We start from the raw sequence: 17471 nt of genomic DNA, 5'->3' as shown, positions 1-17471 counted from the left end.
AAATAGGGACAACTGATATGTGAACGTAGGCAGCCAGCCACCTCTCACATCTTACATTCACTAACTAGGTCTGGGAACTCTAGCCAGCTAAATCAGAATCTGTCCCAACAACAAACTCCAACCAATGAAACACAACCAATAGTGTTAGCACACAACATGATACCCTTTAAATCATTTCTAATTTAAAAGGTTCATTTAATCTAAACAAATTCACTTCTGAATGTCACAATAATACTAAAACTGACAGCATTATTCAATTGGTCCCTGAAGTGGACACTTCAGTTGGTCACGTAACTGTCCTCCTTCCTTAAAAAAGCCCTAAATATGTCCAGTTCCTTCCTCTTTCATGCCTTTATATGCTTCCATGTTACCATTTACATCAGCAAAAGCTGATCCCAGCCCTAGTGATAGTGGCTTGACATGCAATCATGGCAATCGTATTCTGCTAATCATGATTGCTTTCAATAGGTGCATGTTTAAGAAACTCTAGCCACTTATACATGAAAATCCTGGTTCACTCCTCTTTCTACTTCCCAAACTTTGGCAAGCGGTTGTCAATTTCATTTCCCAATGTGCCTAAAAACAAAATAGTATTTCAAAAAAAAAAAAAAAAGGCAATCACTCTAACTGAAAACAAGTAGAAGGGAAATCTCAAGCCTCATTAATATAGTTTCCTGGTTTAAATATATTTTCCTGGAATTAAACTTGACTAGTGAAAATACAAACATGTAAAGAAATCAATACAAAACAATGAAAATGGACCACTATTTTATGCCTTATACAAAAATTAACCCAAAATGGATTAAACACTTGAATGAAAGACCTGAAACCATCAAAATCCTAGAAGAAAACAAAAGTGATAAGCTCTTTGGGTGATGATTTTTTTTTTTTGGATCTGACTCCAAAGTAAAGGAAACAAAAGTTAAAACACACATGTGGAATGATACATCAAACTAAAGACAAAATTCAGAGAGAACAGAATGGTTGTTGCCAGAGTCGGGAGAGTGGTAGGGAGTAGACAAAATGGGTAAAAGGGATCAATGATGCAATCTTCCATAAAATAAGTCAGTCATGGAGAAATAATACATAGCACGGTAACTATAGTTAGTAACACTGTATTGCATATCTGAAAGGTGCTTAGAGAATTAACCTTAAAAATCCATATCACAAGAAAAAATATTTATTTAACTGCGTATAGTGATAGATGTTAACTAGACTTACTAAGGTGATCATTTTACAATAAACACAAATATTGAATCACTATGTTGTACAACTAAAACTAATATAATATTACATGTCAATTATACCTCAATTTAAAAAAAAAAAAGAAAAAATCCCAGATATTTAATCTTTGAAAATAGATTCTAAGTGGATTCATTTTATATACTATTCTTAAGAAATACCAGTATCAAGACAGTAACAGCCAACTGTTAACTACCCAGCTATCTTGGAAGATAAACTTTTCTACTACATAAAAAGTGGTACATCATAAAAGCAAATAAAAATGCATCTCCATTTTTCCCACATAAAATGTTACCTTTAATTTTTAAAAGCATATGAAAATAGTTATGAATACGTATTAAAGCACAAAAATAAATATAAGTTGTTAGGTGTAAGCACCATAATCTTAAACAAATTTATATATGTCACATCCCCCAAACTATAAATACTTGTCAAATGTCTAGCCACACCCACCTGTCATCAATTCCTGTCAATCCTTTCTCTACAATCTACCTCAAAGTCACATCAACAATAGTGTAACAGCTACCTGAAGGGCTTCTCCATCTTCCAGGCAGTACGTTCTCAATTTTTAAAGGGCATGTGAATCATCCAGGGTTCCTGTTACAATGCAGGTTCTACTGTCCTAGCCTCAAAAATTCTAATATAATGGATCTGGCCTGGAGAAGGGAAATGTGCACTTTTAACAAGCATCCCAGGGTGTTTCAGTGGTCAAAGACCACTCAGTGTGAGCCTTTGCACCCCTCTCCATCATCCTCTACAATGCATTCAAGGCACCCTTCTGAACTAGAAATCTGTTCTTGGCATGTCCACGCTTTAAAACTGCCAATGAACCTCCAGTGACTATACACCCTAGTCCAAGACCTTTTCGAGTTACTTTACTAGTTGGCTCTAATCCACTAATATATTCTCAGAAGTTATTCTCAGTTTCTTCAGAACCCTTCTTCTTCTGTAGCTGGTACTGCCCCACTGGTGCCTATTTCCATCTCTAGGTAGTAAACTCCTGCAGGATAGAGCCTCAGCTGCTTCCTCACATAGCACAATGTCTGGCATAAAGAAGTCTGAATAAAGAGATGATGTCAACCTGGTTTCCTTATTGGGGTTAAATGTATCACTTTAACTGGACCACAGGATGCTGAGATAACTGGCAATAATATGTGAATAATATGTGAATTTGTACACTGAGTACAGCAGATTGCCCTCCCCAATGTGGGTGAGTCTCAATCAGCTGAAGACCTGAACAGAACAAAAGATCTAATTAAAAGAAACTCACACTCTTTGCCTGTCTTTTAGTTGAAACATCAGTCTTCTCTGGCTTTGTGACTCAGACTAGAACTTACACCACTGGCTCTCCTGCTTTTCAGGCCTTTGAACTTATACTGAAACTATCCATTGGCCCTCCTGGGTCTCTAGTTTGCCAACTGGAGATCTTGTGACTTCTTAGCCTCCATAATTACAACAGCCAACTGTTTATAATAAATCTATTTACATTTATGTTGTTATAAACGTAATAATTTGGGCAGCCCTGGTGGCTCAGCAGTTTAGCGCCGCCTTTAGCCCAGGGTGTGATCTTGGAGACCCGGGATGGAGTCCCATGTCGGGCTCCCAGTATGGAGCCCGTTTCTCCCTCTCCCTGTGTCTCTGCTTCTCTCTCTCTCTCTGTCTCTGCCTCTCTCTCTCTCTCTCTGAATGAATAAATAAAACATCTTTAAAAAAAATAAATGTAATAATTTACACATGGCATGCTCTCTCTCTCCCTTTATATATGTATCTCCTATTGGTTCTACATGGGAAACCCTGATTAACATACTGCATATAGAAGTAAAACAACAACAACAACAACAGGGGTTTTCTTCCTTTATTCTAATTTATTCTATACTGAGAACAGAAATTCAATAGACCTAAAAATATTAACTTTCTTTGAATAAACTGCTCCAGTAAACAGGAAGAGGAAGCTGGAGGCTAAGTTAACTACATAAGTAAATATTTTATGTTTCTTGAGTGCCCTTTTCTGAAAGTCTATTTACACCCTATCATCTATCCGATGGACTATAAATTTTAGAACTCCATGTAGTTTACAAAAAAAAAAAAAAACAACCCTATGCAGTTCAGAGAATTACGGAATAGGAAGATTATCAAAGGTCTATTCTAACCTCTCATAGAAACCTAACAAAGTGATGAATAGAGTTTCTCCACCATGCTTCCCTACCCCGGGGTAAAAAGCAATCAAACAATTCCGGGGGGGAAAGAAACAGTGGTTTTTAGCTCCCAGCTACCCAGGGATCCCGGCCTTCCAGTCTGGGCCTCTGTAGTGTGAATCCCAATAATGGTCTCCTACTCAGTCTACTTTCCTCATGCCCAACATCTTCCTTTTCCAAACCAAAACTTTCTTCCTGGCTGAGCCTGGCACCATGAGTCAGAACTCCATGCAACCCCTCCACTTATCTGCTGTGTGTGTCACTGCACATTTCTGAAGCTCTGTATCCTAATTTTTAAAGTAATGAAACTGCACTCGTTTCTAGACTTTATTTCTTACAACTTCCTGATTCTCATCCCTTCTACTCAGACCATGCTATAATTTATGTCCACTTCCTATATCTTAAGTCTTATCCCTTCCTGAAGACTCTAACACGCAGTGCCTTTTTCTTCTCTTTCTTTAAAGCACAAGCTAGAATTCTACTGTTTTGTGTGCTTTGTTCAAAATATACATAATTGTCTTTACTCACTACCAGTGTTTTCATGCTGCTATTAAAACATCTTCCCCCTAAGTAAATTATATATTCTGAAGATGACTGGGAGCATTTGATTATATCCTAAATATTTCACAAATAGTTGTAAGCTTCATCACATATTATGCATAAATATATAATATTTATAGTCATGTGTCATAAATCCTATTTCAACTTTAAAAAAAGCCTGAAAGAAACTGCCTAATGCATGGTTTCCTATTTTGGTTGTAATCAGAGGAGTGTGAATGAAGTTTCTACTTCATCTGAACTCTTACATTCTTGAAAGCAAACTTACATGCCAGACACATTATGTCTACCTACGTTTAATAAGATTCAACAATATAAATTTGCACTCCATGTTTTTCAACAACATAGGATTCAAATGACCACCTTTCCCATTTCCTATAGATTCTTTATAAAGAACAAAGAAAACGGGCTCAGTGTAATACTGACATAAAGTGGCTTCAAATTTCATTAAGTCTTACTTATTATCATAATATGACACACGCTCTTTATAACAGTAAGAGAAAAGGTACAGCGATTCTGCGAACTATAAAGGATACAATGAAATGAAACTTCAAATTATAGTTATGTAAGTATGAGACTCTCAGCATTCTTGATAACATGATTTTAAATATTCCCCCCCAAAATGTCGTTCTCTTTTAAAACCAGTCAAGTACCACCTGACTCTAATATGCGAAGGTGCCAGGGATGCTTCTATCAGGCAAGTACAAATGCAGGATGCTTACCGATCCTCTTTTCCCCATAACCAGCCTATGGGGCAGGGGGAACTTTGTTAATAAAAAAAAAATTAAAAAAAAAAGAACATATTCAAATATCTTTAAAAAAGGAATTTACATGTTAACATACACATGGATTATTTTTTAAAACCCTGATGTCAAACACATAATTACTATTTAACTAAAGAAATCCAATTTGTCATTTCACTTCAATGACAGCTGATCTCAAGATCAAACTAACTAGAGGCAAAACAAATGCAACATTTTCTTTGTAAAAGACAGAATTAAAAAGTCACTGCATTATGCTTACATGGTGGCAGCAAGAGCCAACATGCATGCAGGACAATTAATCATTCTGCCCACCGCAGCCCAGGTCAAATGCAATCAGTTAAACGATCACCTACTCTTTGTAAGTTCCTGTTTCAGGATCTTCTGTCATGACATCATGCAGGCCCTCCACTGAGATGTTTATGATCCCACAGAATTTATCTTGGATGACACTAAAGGAAAAGAAAAGCAAAACACATTAAACTGGGGTACTTTAACAGGTAATTCCTTTTTTGCTTTTTCTTTTTTTTCTTAAGATTTTATTTACTTATTCATGAGAAACAGAAAGAGAGAGAGAGACAGACAGACAGACAGACAGGCAGAGGGAGAAGCAGCTCCATGCAGGGAGCCCGATGTGAGACTCGATCCCGGGTCTCCAGGATCATGCCCTGGGCCAAAGGCAAACGCTCAACCACTGAGCCACCCAGGCATCCCTCAAAATATATTTCTTGTAGCAGAAATTTTACCTTTCCATGTGAACACTAAAAATTTCTCTTTCATTAGAGTATTAGTGTGTTTAAATACTAAAAAGGTTTGGAAAAGGAAGATGCTGGGCATGAGGAAAGCAGACTGAGTAGGAGATCATTATTGGGATTCACACTACAGAGGCCTAGACTGGAAGGCCAGGGTGCCTGGGTAGCTGGGAGGTAAAACCACTGTTGTTGTTTTTTTTTTTTCTATCAGATAGGAAACACATATTTCAATATTCTTTAACTTATTACAATAGACCTGTGTTGATTTTATAACCAAAAAAAAAAAGATACAAAAATGCTGAAGATTAAAAAATCTCTCCTCTTCTGAAGATAATGCCAAGAAAAAGAAGACGAGCTATAGACTGGGAAAAAATATTCATAAAACACACATGAGAAAGCACTTGAATCCAGAACACATCAAGAATTCTAAAAGCTCAAGAAGAAGATAACTCAGCAGCTCTTTCGCCCACGGGTAGTGCTTTAATAAAATCACCTTTTTACACTAAAAAGAAAAAGAACTACTCAATTTAAAAACTGGCAAAAACTTCAGACACCTCACTGAACAAAATGTAAAGATGAAAATATGTTCAATACTACCAGTCATCAGAGAAATGCAAATTAAAACCATAATGACATTTTAGTTAAAAGCTAAATTAAAAAGAAAGCTAAATTAGAAGACTAACAATACCAACTGCTGACAAAGACGAAAAACAATAGGATTTCTCATAATACAGCTTATAAGAATTAAACAACAACAACAACAAAAACCCCAGCACATTCATTTTAGAGAACACACTGGCAGTTTTTATAAAGTAAGCATACTCCACACGCCTCAGCAATCCCATTCCCACCTATTTACCCAAGACCAAAACAAGGAGCCTCGGATCTGTATGTAAATGTTCATGGTAGCTTTATTCATAATAATCCACAAATGCAAATGACCCAAATGCCTATCAACTAGTGAATGGCCCAACAAACTGTGAGATACTTACTCAATGAAATGGTTGTCAGTAATAAAAAGGAACTAAATATACATGCAACAACTTGGATAAATCTCAAAAACATTACTCTAAGAGAAAACTGATTCAAAATGCTACAATACTGTATGACTCCATTTATATGACTTTCCGGAAAGGCAAAATTGTTCAGTGGCTGCTCGAGAACGGGACACAAGGGAACTTTATGGGATGACAGGAGTGTTCTGGATTGACTATGGTAGCAGTTTTGCACTGTCAACATCTGTGAAAACTTCATGTGTAAGCAGTTTTACTATACGTAACTACACTTTAATGAATAAAACGAGTTTTAAAAATTGGTAGTTCTTAACCATCCACTGAAACATGAAATTATACTATTTGAATTTAAAACTGAATAAATCAGAACTCTTAGCTCCAGGGAACTACTAGAATCATTCCTACAAGACACATATCATGTTTCTCATTCTGCATTAAGATAGATGATTACTTTTTTAAATGTTCAGTAAAGTAGTACCCAAGTTACCATATTCTGGGTCATGTTCTCACCTTTGTAAAGTCGAATTTTTGGTCTGTACACTCAAATGTGATCAGATTTTAGACAACTAAATCACCAGTTGGACAAAATAATAACTAGTTGATATTCTGATACATGTTAATGGACATATAGTACCCTATTGCAGGAGTATTTATTTTGTAAGTCATTATATTTCCTTTATGTAAGAACTAAAATATCTCTCAAGAAAGACTCACACAATCTACTTTATTCAGTTCAGGGAACAATACTGTAGAAGAAAAACTAGGAAACCAAAATTCTGCCAAAGAGTTCACCCACTAACCGTGTAATCCCACTGAAGTTAATTAATTCAGTTCTCTAGGTGTTGGTCTCCTTGTCTGTAAAATGAAGGCTAGACTGAAGTAGGACAGGTATGTGGAGGGGATAGAGAGATTTTCACTTCCCAGCAGAGTAATTCGCCACTAATCCATTACAGCATGCGAAGGCAGGCAGGTTCTGGAATTCCTTCGCAATGCAGGAGTATCCCGGATAGCTATCAACAACTGATCTTCATTAGCTGAAAAAGACAAAAATCCTCCAGACTACAGCTGTTTACCAGGCCTTTCTGTCGGTATTATTTAGGGACAATCCATACAGGCAGCTGCCTTCTCTACACACATCACCTCCAAGCTAGGAAAACTGGTAAAATCATAAGAAACCAATGGAATAGGGGTGCCTGGGTGGCTCAGTGGTTGAGCGTCTGTCTTTGGCTAAGGTTGTGATTCCGGGGTCCTGGGATTGAGTCCCACATCGGGGTCCCCACAGGGAGTCTGCTTCTCCCTCTGCCCATGTCTCTGCCTCTCTGTTTCTCTCATGAATAAATAAAATCTTTAAAAAAAAAAAAAGCAAGCAATAGAATAGAATTCTGAGTACTGTGTATTTTCTCAAAAGACTGAATGTGAATCTTAGACATCTGGCAATCTGAGTGTGACCATACTCTACTAGGTGGTTGGAAGGTTAATAAGGAGGGAATGTAGAAGAGAGGGATTACACAATTTGACTACACAGCTCTTGCCTAAAGGCTTAACTTCACACATTTTTCATGAATGGTGACTTTGTTTAGAGGACATTGATGGAACCAAACTAAAGCGTGAAGAGTTTGGAAAGAAATCTAATGAGTTCTGGAACCTGAGATTTATGTAAAGCCAAGGGTTCCAAGTAGTAAATGACTGACAAAAAGAAGAGTTAAGAAAATTAAAATAAAGAATGGAAAATGATACCCATGGAAGCAGACTGGACACGCCAGAGGATACAAGTCCAAACTCTGCTCAGCTTGCCCATGCTCGCTCAGGCTTGGAGAAGTCAGTCATGCCTTCAGTGGGGTTACCCTGTCCTGTTCCCTTCCAAGCCTCCTCCGGTGGGCTTTCCAGCTCTACCAGCTGAGGGGCTAGGACACATGCCTGTCAAGTAGGGTAAGGGAAGTGTGGCAAACTCCATCAGTGGGCAGTCACTGTTCTTCGTTGGAGCGTGACTCATTCGGAACAGGACAACGGAAGCAGAGATCTAGGTATGGGAGGGGAATTAAATTCCAGCAGACAGGGAAAACCGTGCTTGCACTGGAGCACCTATTAGGTGCCAGAAGGGGTGGCCACAGACTTCAAGTTCAGAAAAGGGGAAAATGACTACGGCCCAGAGTAGAAAGGTCCATGAGCTGGTTCTGAATGGGAAGATGTCAAGAGGAGACTCTCAAAAAAGGAGAAGGAAGGAATGAAGAGGGGAAATGGGAGTATCCATGCCACGTTCTGGGAAGTTACACAAAAATTCTCTTCCAAGCATTGAGGTTCAAAAAAAAAAAAAAAAAACAACATCTCAATTCCACTCATTAAGCAGTATGGGAAAAATACCCCCAAATAACAGGGATAACAAAAAGCCAAAAATGGCTTGTACTTCCTGGCATGTGCAACATATACTTAAAGTAAATACGCATTAAGAAGTTGAGATTTTTTTCTCCTTTTATAAGTTATAAAAATGTTCCAAATGTGTAAATGCAACATTTGAAAATGAAGCCTTCGAAATAGATTGTTTTACCCACAGTATTTTTATAAAGTTTTGAATATTAATCAAATAATCACTTCACTTTTTAGTCACATAATATTCCCATAGCCCTTGTCTTTTATAAATTAAGAATCAACCTTGTCTTCCTATAATCTTTCTTATTCAAATGCTTTAAAATGTGATCAGACATTTAAAATGGAAACAAAGCAAATTGGAGCTATAAACCAGAAATGAAATAAAAATAGGTTTGGAGGATAAAAGGCACTGTACTTGGTTAATCTTATATGTATTACCTCTCTAAATACAAGAATTAGGTGTTTTTTTGTTTTTGTTTTTTAGAGAGGAACAGGGGTGAAGGGCAGAGGGAGAAAAAGAGCTAGAATCTCAAGCAGACTCCACACCTCGCATGGAGCTTGACATGGGCTTGACCTCACCACTCTGAGATCATGACCTGAGCTGAAATCAATAGTCGGACAGGACACTTAATAGAGCCGGGCATCCCTGTATTGCTTTTGGTTTTTTTCTTCCTTATGTGCTACATACTGAGCAGTTATAAGCTAACACTTTATAAGCATTCTTCTCGGTGTGTCATCTTTTAATGTCCTCTCATGCACATTAGTCAAATCTGGTGTCCAATCTGGTGTGTGGAATGTGGAAGAACTGAAGGTAGCCAGAGGGAACCTCGTAATTTTAAATCTCACTTGGTTCTTAACCTCTCAAACCTGGAGGGAGCAATCTAGAGTCTGAAAGGAGCAGCTAAACTCCCTGCTAGTTTATATACAGCTTCCAGAGCATAGCAGAAAATTCAAAACTTAAGAGGTTAAAAAGGGGGGAAAAAAAAAAAAAGCTGACTATTGAGCATTCCAGCCCAAACCATACATCCTGTTATAGTCCCAAGGTCAGATTTCAGAAGACTGGCTCAAGGAGTATTAAAAAAAAGGTGGGCTATTATACCAGGTTACCAATTTATTTACAAAAAATAAGTGATTAGAGTGTCATATTGCTCTAGCCAACCCCTCCTGGTGAATAAGTCACCATGGATACGTTCATTCATTTTAGTCAATATTTTATGAGTCCATAATGAGTTAGAGATCATGGTAAGCTCTAGGGATTTTAAAAAATAGCCACTTCCAAGAAAGTGCAATGTAAAAAGGGCAGTCTCCTCAAAAAAATGTAATTGGGAAAAATGGATAGTTATATGCCAAACAATGAAACTAGGCCACTTTGTCATACCATGCACAAGAATAAAATGAACTAAGGACTCAAATGTGAGACCTGAAACCATAAAACTCCTAGAGGAGAGCACAAGCAGTAGTTTCTCTAACATCGACGACAATATATTTTTTTTTTAAATAGGTCTCCTGGGGCAAGAGAAGCAAAAGGAAAAATAAACTAGAGACCATATCAAAAAAAGCTTCTGCACAGTAAAGGAAACAATCAACAAAATTAAAAGGCAACTTATGGAACAGGAAAAGATATCTGCAAATGACATAACCAATATAGGGTTAGTATCCAAAATATATTAAAAAACTTACACAACTCAACACCAAAAAAATAATCCAATTAAAAATGGGCAGAAGACAAGCACAGACATTTCTCCAAAAACAGGGCCAAAAGACACACAAAAAGATGCTCAACATCACTTGTCATCAGGGAAATGCAAATCAAAAATAAAATGAGATATTACCTCACACCTGTCAGAACAGCTGAAATCAAAAACAAACACGAGTGTTGGCAAGGATATGGAGAAAAGGGAATCCTTGTGCAATGTTCATGGGAACGCAAACTGGTATAGCAACGGTGGGAAACAGTATGGAGGTCCCCAAAAAATTAAAGTGAAATTACCATATGATCCAGTAATCCCACTGCTGGCTATTTATCTGAAGAACATGAAAATACTAATTTGAAAAGATGTATGTACCCAGATGTTTAGTGAAGCATTATTTACAACAGCAACATTATGGAAGCAACGGAAGTATCCATCCTCAGACAGATGGATAAAGATAATATGGTATATGTGTACAACAGAATACTACTCAGCCACAAAAAAACACTGAAACCTTGCCATTTGCAACACACGGATGAGTCTAGAGTATAATGCTAAGTGACATAAGTCAGAGAAAGACAAACACCATATGATTTCATTCATGTGAAATTTAAGAAATAAACAGGAAAAAAGAGACAACCCAAAAACCAGACCCCTTTTCTCCAATTTTTAAATGTATTACTAGTTTCAGAGGTGGAGCTCAGTGATCCCTAAGTCTTATATAACACCAGTGCTCATGAGATCACCTGGCCACCTTCTTGTCCTTCATCCTCCCACCCCCACACCTCCAGCAACTCTCATTTTCAAAAACCAGACTCTTAACTTCAGAGAACAAAGTGATAGTTACCAGAGGGGAGGTGGGTAGGGGGATGAATGATACAGATGAAGAGGATTAAGAGTACACTATCCTGATGAGCACTGGTTATACTGAAGAACTGATGAATCACTGTACTATACACCTGAACCTAATACAGCACCATATGCTAACTACACTGGAACTAAAATAAAAAAAAAAAAAAAAGAAAGAAAAGAAAAAAAAGTTTTGACCTTGGAAGGCACCAGGGAGTTGGGGGGGGGGGGGGGAAGGCGATGGTCACCTCAGGGAACTCAGAAACTAAAGGAAGCCTTAACTTGAAAGGAAGCAGATAACTTTGAATGCACATAGGGTCATGTGTTACACATCTGAATGTGACCTATTCTCTGATTCAGAGGAAAAGACAGAGAAAAGCTGTTTTGTAAGCAAAGGAGCTCATTATGGACTAAATCTGCAGGAAGGACAAAGAAAATAAGCAACAAATGAGATTTTCTTTTTTTTCCTTTTAAAGTATGATATCCTAAATGCTTTTCTCCATTGTCTGGTTATTTCTGACTAAGTGGCACTGATCTGAAGGGAGAGCATCCTGTCACCTGGACGGAACTAAAGCATCACTGGCAAATTATCACTGTCTAATTCTCATCAGTGGTCCCCAAAATCTTGATTGTTCTACCATGACTTGAGATCTTAGCATTTGCAAGTTAACCCATTTTGCACTAATAACATTAGGATTGATGCTCCTTATATAAATAATAGTGAAAGGGAATATAAGGGAAGGGAGAAGAAATGTGTGGGAAATATCAGAAAGGGAGACAGAACATAAAGACTCCTAACCTGGGAAATGAACTAGGGGTGGTGGAAGGGAAGGAGGGCGGGGGGTGGGGGTGAATGGGTGATGGGCACTGAGGGGGGCACTTGATGGGATGAGCACTGGGTGTTATTCTGTATGTTGGTAAATTGAACACCAATAAAAAATAAATTTATTATTAAAAAAAGGATAGATGCTCCTTAAAAAAAATCCCAATTTTGATATACATTTATTTTTATTTCACAATGTTAAATGGAATCCAACTGATCCTATTCACTTTATTAGTAAGGGATTCAAGGAAGCAAAAGGGTGCTTTCTATTTCAGTCTCTTAAATTTCATAAAGAACTTTTAGAGGGTGATCAAGAACTTCAAGCTCGAACAAACCCACCTTTCCCAAGTTACTCCTCCTTTCATGACTTTCAGGCAGTTAAGTCATCCCCTCTTGAATATAATAGCTGCTAACTCTTATCTGCTTACTCCCTTCCTGCCCCTCACAATGTTTTTCCTCCTTTTTCCATTCACCTTACTTCACACTTCCTTCATGAGGCCTTCTCTGGCCACTCCAGCTCACTGTACATGAGCACGCTCTGTCCTTGGAATTTCCAGTAGCATAAAATGCCTGCACTACTCATCTAGCATTAAACTCATGTGCCGTGTAGTTCTCCTTATGTCCTTTTTCATGCCTACCCGTCTGCCCTAAGACTATCAGTTAACTCTACGCAGAAAATGTATTATGCTTATGTTTTATGTCCCACAAGACATTATGCATAATGTGAACACTCAGTAATCATGGGAATTAATGATCCCCAAACCTCAAGAACTGCCCTCTCTCATTTTCTTTTTGCAAAATTATTTTTGCTTAACTCTTTTTGGAATTACAAGTATGGACAGCTAAATTATAAATAACATATTACAACTGATTACACTAAACGTGAGGCAGAAAACAGAGCAGCGGAAGGTGGCCATGTTGGAATCTATTTCTGAAACATTTCAGAAAATGCAAGGAAAGTTTAACATTAGAGATGAAAGAGAAGAATGAAAGTAAAACTGAAGGGAAAAAAGTACTATAGTAATGTGAACATTTTCTTCCTTTTTGTCACACTTTTCCTCTCTTATTTCAGATACTTAGTAGATATGTTAATGTATTCACATAGACACAAGCCACAAACAAAACAGAAAGAAGACAGACTTTTTAAAACATTCATTTGTTCAGTTCTTCAGGTGTGTTTTAAGTGATGTTACAAATATATAAACATTAAATAGGTGAAGGCATGAAAAACTACTAAATATTAAATTATCCATTTAAAACAATTCCACATAGTTTTCAGTAAACTTTTATTTTCTAAAGCTATGGCATTTTTGGGGTATATAAAACTATCCATAGACTGAGAATTGCAGAAATTTCTGCAGAGTGATTTTTCTTTGCTTTTGAAGGCTAAGTATTAAAAAAAAAAAAAAATCAATCCATCTTCGTGTTTATTGAATCAACCTAAAAACTATGCTGGCTTAAGATTATTTCTATCCTTCTGTGTCATTATGAATCTAGCCACATCAGTACTGAAGACAAATAGCTCTTGAAAAGAAAAAATAAAACTTTTAATCCCCAAAGGCATAAATAAATGAAATTTCTAATATTCACTGGTTAGCCCAACAATAATTAGGTTGAATGTGAACAGGACTCCAGTTTCTCCCTAACTGTCCAATTTTTATTAGCATTTCTAAAGTGTTCATTTTACATATCTATTTTTCACAGAAATTATCTATTCATCATAGACCATGTGTTTTATATTTTCTAAGTGATGGACTGATATATTTGTATCATATCTTCATCCCCTTTGATCTGGGAAGAAAACCGGCATGCAGAAACACAAAAATTTTAATTACTTTTTCTGAACAGTTTTATAATCAAAAAATGATAATTTGACAGTATTTCATAGGACCTCCAAGAAAAAAACAAATGAGGACCTTAGTCACTCTAGCATTTTCTCTCATCTAACCAGACCACAAATACACTCTTTATACATCACATAAAAATGACTGATGTTTGAAGTCACTCTTGTATTCTCTCTCATATCTTAAATATAGGAAGCCATTGAAGTTAGAGTAATTTAAGAAAATAAGCTTTGAGCATTAAAAGCCACAATCAAATATTCTCGTAACTATACTTCCCTGCTTATATTGTTTACTAGGATTAAGAAGAGAACAGCAGTTTATTAAAAGCAAAGGCAAAATAAGAAAACCCTGACTAATCAGTCTTATTACAGAATTTCTACCAAACCAGAGGCTACATACAAAAGTGGTGATATTTACACTAAAATTAGTTTTTTTCCTCTCTAGATATTTTCCAGGACCTAGCTAGCTACAAATACTTTTGTCACTTAGATGGAAACATATATTCTTTCTACACAGTAATTCTCTGCATGATCATGGAAAAGAGTGTTAATAAATCTAGTTCCCTTGACAAATATTGGCAAGGAAATGGGATAATAAATTCTTGGTGGAAATTCACTAAGTTGTTTTAAAATAAAAGTTTAATTTTTTATTTTTTATATCCAACAATAACTTTTACAAAGGCTTTTTATATTATAAACTATTCCCTAAGTTAATTTTTTGAGGGCAGATATACAAGCAAAACAAAGCTCAGTATCTTTAAGACAGTAAGAAAACTGTAACAATCTATGTATGATAACATGACAAGAAATTGTTACCTTCTGTGATTTTTAGAGAAAGACTTTGCTTTAAGAAACAATACCTGATGACAACACTAAGTTATCATAAAAAGATGATAAATGACTGGTAGACTACTGTGTGGGGAAAACATTAGGCTGAAAACCCTAGCAGTGCTTGTTTTGAATGCTTACAGGAATCACCTGAAAGAGTGGTTCTTGATTTTTAAAAAGGGATATAAGAGGGACGCCTCAGTGGCTCAGTGGTTGAGCATCCGCCTTAGGCTCGGGGCACGATCCCGGGGTCCGGGATGGAGTCCCACATCAGGCTTCTTGTAGGGAGCCTGCTTCTCCCTCTGCCTGTGTCCCTGCCTCTCTCTCTCTCTCTGTCTTTTGTGAATAAATAAAATCTTAAAAAAAAAAGGGTTATAAAAGAACTTAATAGAGATTTCATAATTATGGGTATATTACCTCACCACTGTAAATGCTAGATATTGTTGATGTTATACAACAAATCATTACAAGGTAATCATGAATATATACCTTCAGGACAAATGAAAAAAGCCAATTATGCTGTCATTAAAGTTATATGAAAAGGTATTTGTGGCATGGGAGTTATAGTCCTGGAGAAGTGCTGTACGTGACACAGCCCAGACTAAACTGAAGATGACATACACTGGAAAACAGTGTTACATGATCAAAAGAGGACTTTGGTAACAAAGGCAAGTTGATGGGGTGGGATCCTTATAGCAGGGGCATGGGTAAGTACCTATGGGACCAATGTGGTAGGAAAGCCTAAAATTTTTTTCAGACCCTTAGAAAAGGCTTAGTCTTTTTTCTCCCATTTTTGCAACCGTTTAAAACAAACATGGCATATTTTATTGTTACTGTTGTGATAATTGAGTAAAAATGCTTCCTGGCTCAAGACAATTCAGTAAAAATGCTTGCTGACTCAAGACCTAGGTATGAGGAAGAGTGTAACCCTGGCATTCTATGTAGGAGAAAGTCAAGAACTCTAAGAGTAAAAGGTTGGTGGACAACAAAGAGGTATCCAAAGATCTTGTTTCCCTACTATCACTAAATTCTACACAATTCCTTCAATGTCACCCTTACTGTGCCCCAACACTTTGCGTCTGGCTATCAACACTGGCAGGCCCTCACTTCCAGGAGCCCATGAGACGTTACCCAGGCTCCTACTCCATCACCTGGGACCTTCCTGATTTCCTCTTATTCCTATTGAAGTTGTTTCATACCAATCAAGTCCTCAAGGACAATCTAACATCAAACATCTCTACTCCAATGCTAGGAGGAAACTGGGAGTAAGTTCCCAATTATTCCAGAAGTGGGATACATATTCCTGAAATTCCACACTGGAATTTTAAGTGTTTTCAAAAAGTATAATGTTATAAATAAATGATAGTTGAGTTCTATACTTCTCATTCGCTATGGGGAGGGCAGAGGGGAGCTTTTTTGGTATGCCCTGGAACCATAACCAACTTTTACAGAAGTCAATGGAAAAAATGGATCTGTACATAAAACTATCCTTCTGAAATACATTTTATTCTTGAGCATTCTCATCCAAAATTTTTTAGTAAAAGGTAGAGAAACACAGAAATCTTAAGTTTCTTCACCTGTATTAATTTAGAATATTACTTGGTTTTAACTTGTGTTTGAGGTGGTGGGGCTGCCTAAAATGTGAAACGATCATATGCACAAATCATACTGCTAAAAATTTCTACACATCTATCATTTCAAATCAATTTTTTAAAGATTTTATTTATTTATGAGAGACACACAGAGGGAGGCAGAGTCACAGACAGAGGGAAAAGCAGGCTCCTCACATGGAGTCTGATGCATGCTCATGGACTTTGGGATCGCACCCTGAGCCAAAAGCAGATGCTCAACCACTAAGACACCCAGGCGTCCCTCAAATCAATTTTACTTAATTTTTAAAGTGTGCAAGTCACAAACAACAGTGTCATGTGAGCTAACATCTTTAAAAGGAAATGCTGCAGGGGCACCTGGGTGTCAGTGGGTTAAGCATCTGTCTTCAGCTCAGGTCATGATCACAGGGTCCTAGAATGGAGCCCTAGGTCAGGCTCTCTGCTCAGTGAGGAATCTGTTTCTCCCTCTCCCTTTCCTCCTCTCCCTCTGCCCGGGCTCCCCACTCATGCTCTCTCTTTCCCTCTCAAATAAATAAATAAAATTTTTAAAAAATTTTAAAAAGGGAAAGCTGCTGACAAACTAGAATGAGTACTTAAACCATTAGGTACAACTATAGCTCCATATATAAAATATTAATAAGAGTAAAGTTTTCTAGTTGAGCCTATATGAATCATCAATTAGAAGCTATATACATAAAAACAAAAGAAATCTTGATAAAATTTCTAAATTATCTTCTTTGAATTCAAGGGAGTTTTGCTGTAAGGTTAAGATAAATAGTTTGTTTATGGATATTTCTTAACTTCAAACAGTCACCTATGCTGCTTCTAACATCAAGAGGATGTGGTTTAGGTGGTGAGGAAGGGAGACATGGAAGGGTTTTTATCTTTCACTTTATTTTTATCTTTCACTTTAAATATTTGTTTTGTTTGAATCCTTTT

At 36.9% G+C, this 17471-nt stretch overlaps 1 protein-coding gene across 2 annotated transcripts in view; it reads right to left on the bottom strand.

The window, feature by feature from the left end:
• The window catches only part of IPO11 (importin 11), a 200910-nt gene that overhangs the window by 33109 nt on the left and 150330 nt on the right, over positions 1-17471 (bottom strand). For both annotated transcript variants that reach the window (XR_012031275.1, XM_072826605.1), the window contains exon 28: positions 5113-5208. Coding sequence is in view for 1 of the 2 variants with exons in the window: in XM_072826605.1 (XP_072682706.1) it covers positions 5113-5208 (96 nt within the window). In the remaining variant the exon portion in view is untranslated. The remainder of the gene's footprint in view (positions 1-5112; positions 5209-17471) is intronic.

The sequence above is a fragment of the Canis lupus genome, chromosome 5, assembly GCF_048164855.1.
Source record: "Canis lupus baileyi chromosome 5, mCanLup2.hap1, whole genome shotgun sequence".
NCBI classification, from domain to species: Eukaryota; Metazoa; Chordata; class Mammalia; order Carnivora; family Canidae; genus Canis; species Canis lupus.
Note: the sequence above shows the minus strand (reverse complement) of the source record. Positions and strands in the feature narration are given on the sequence as shown.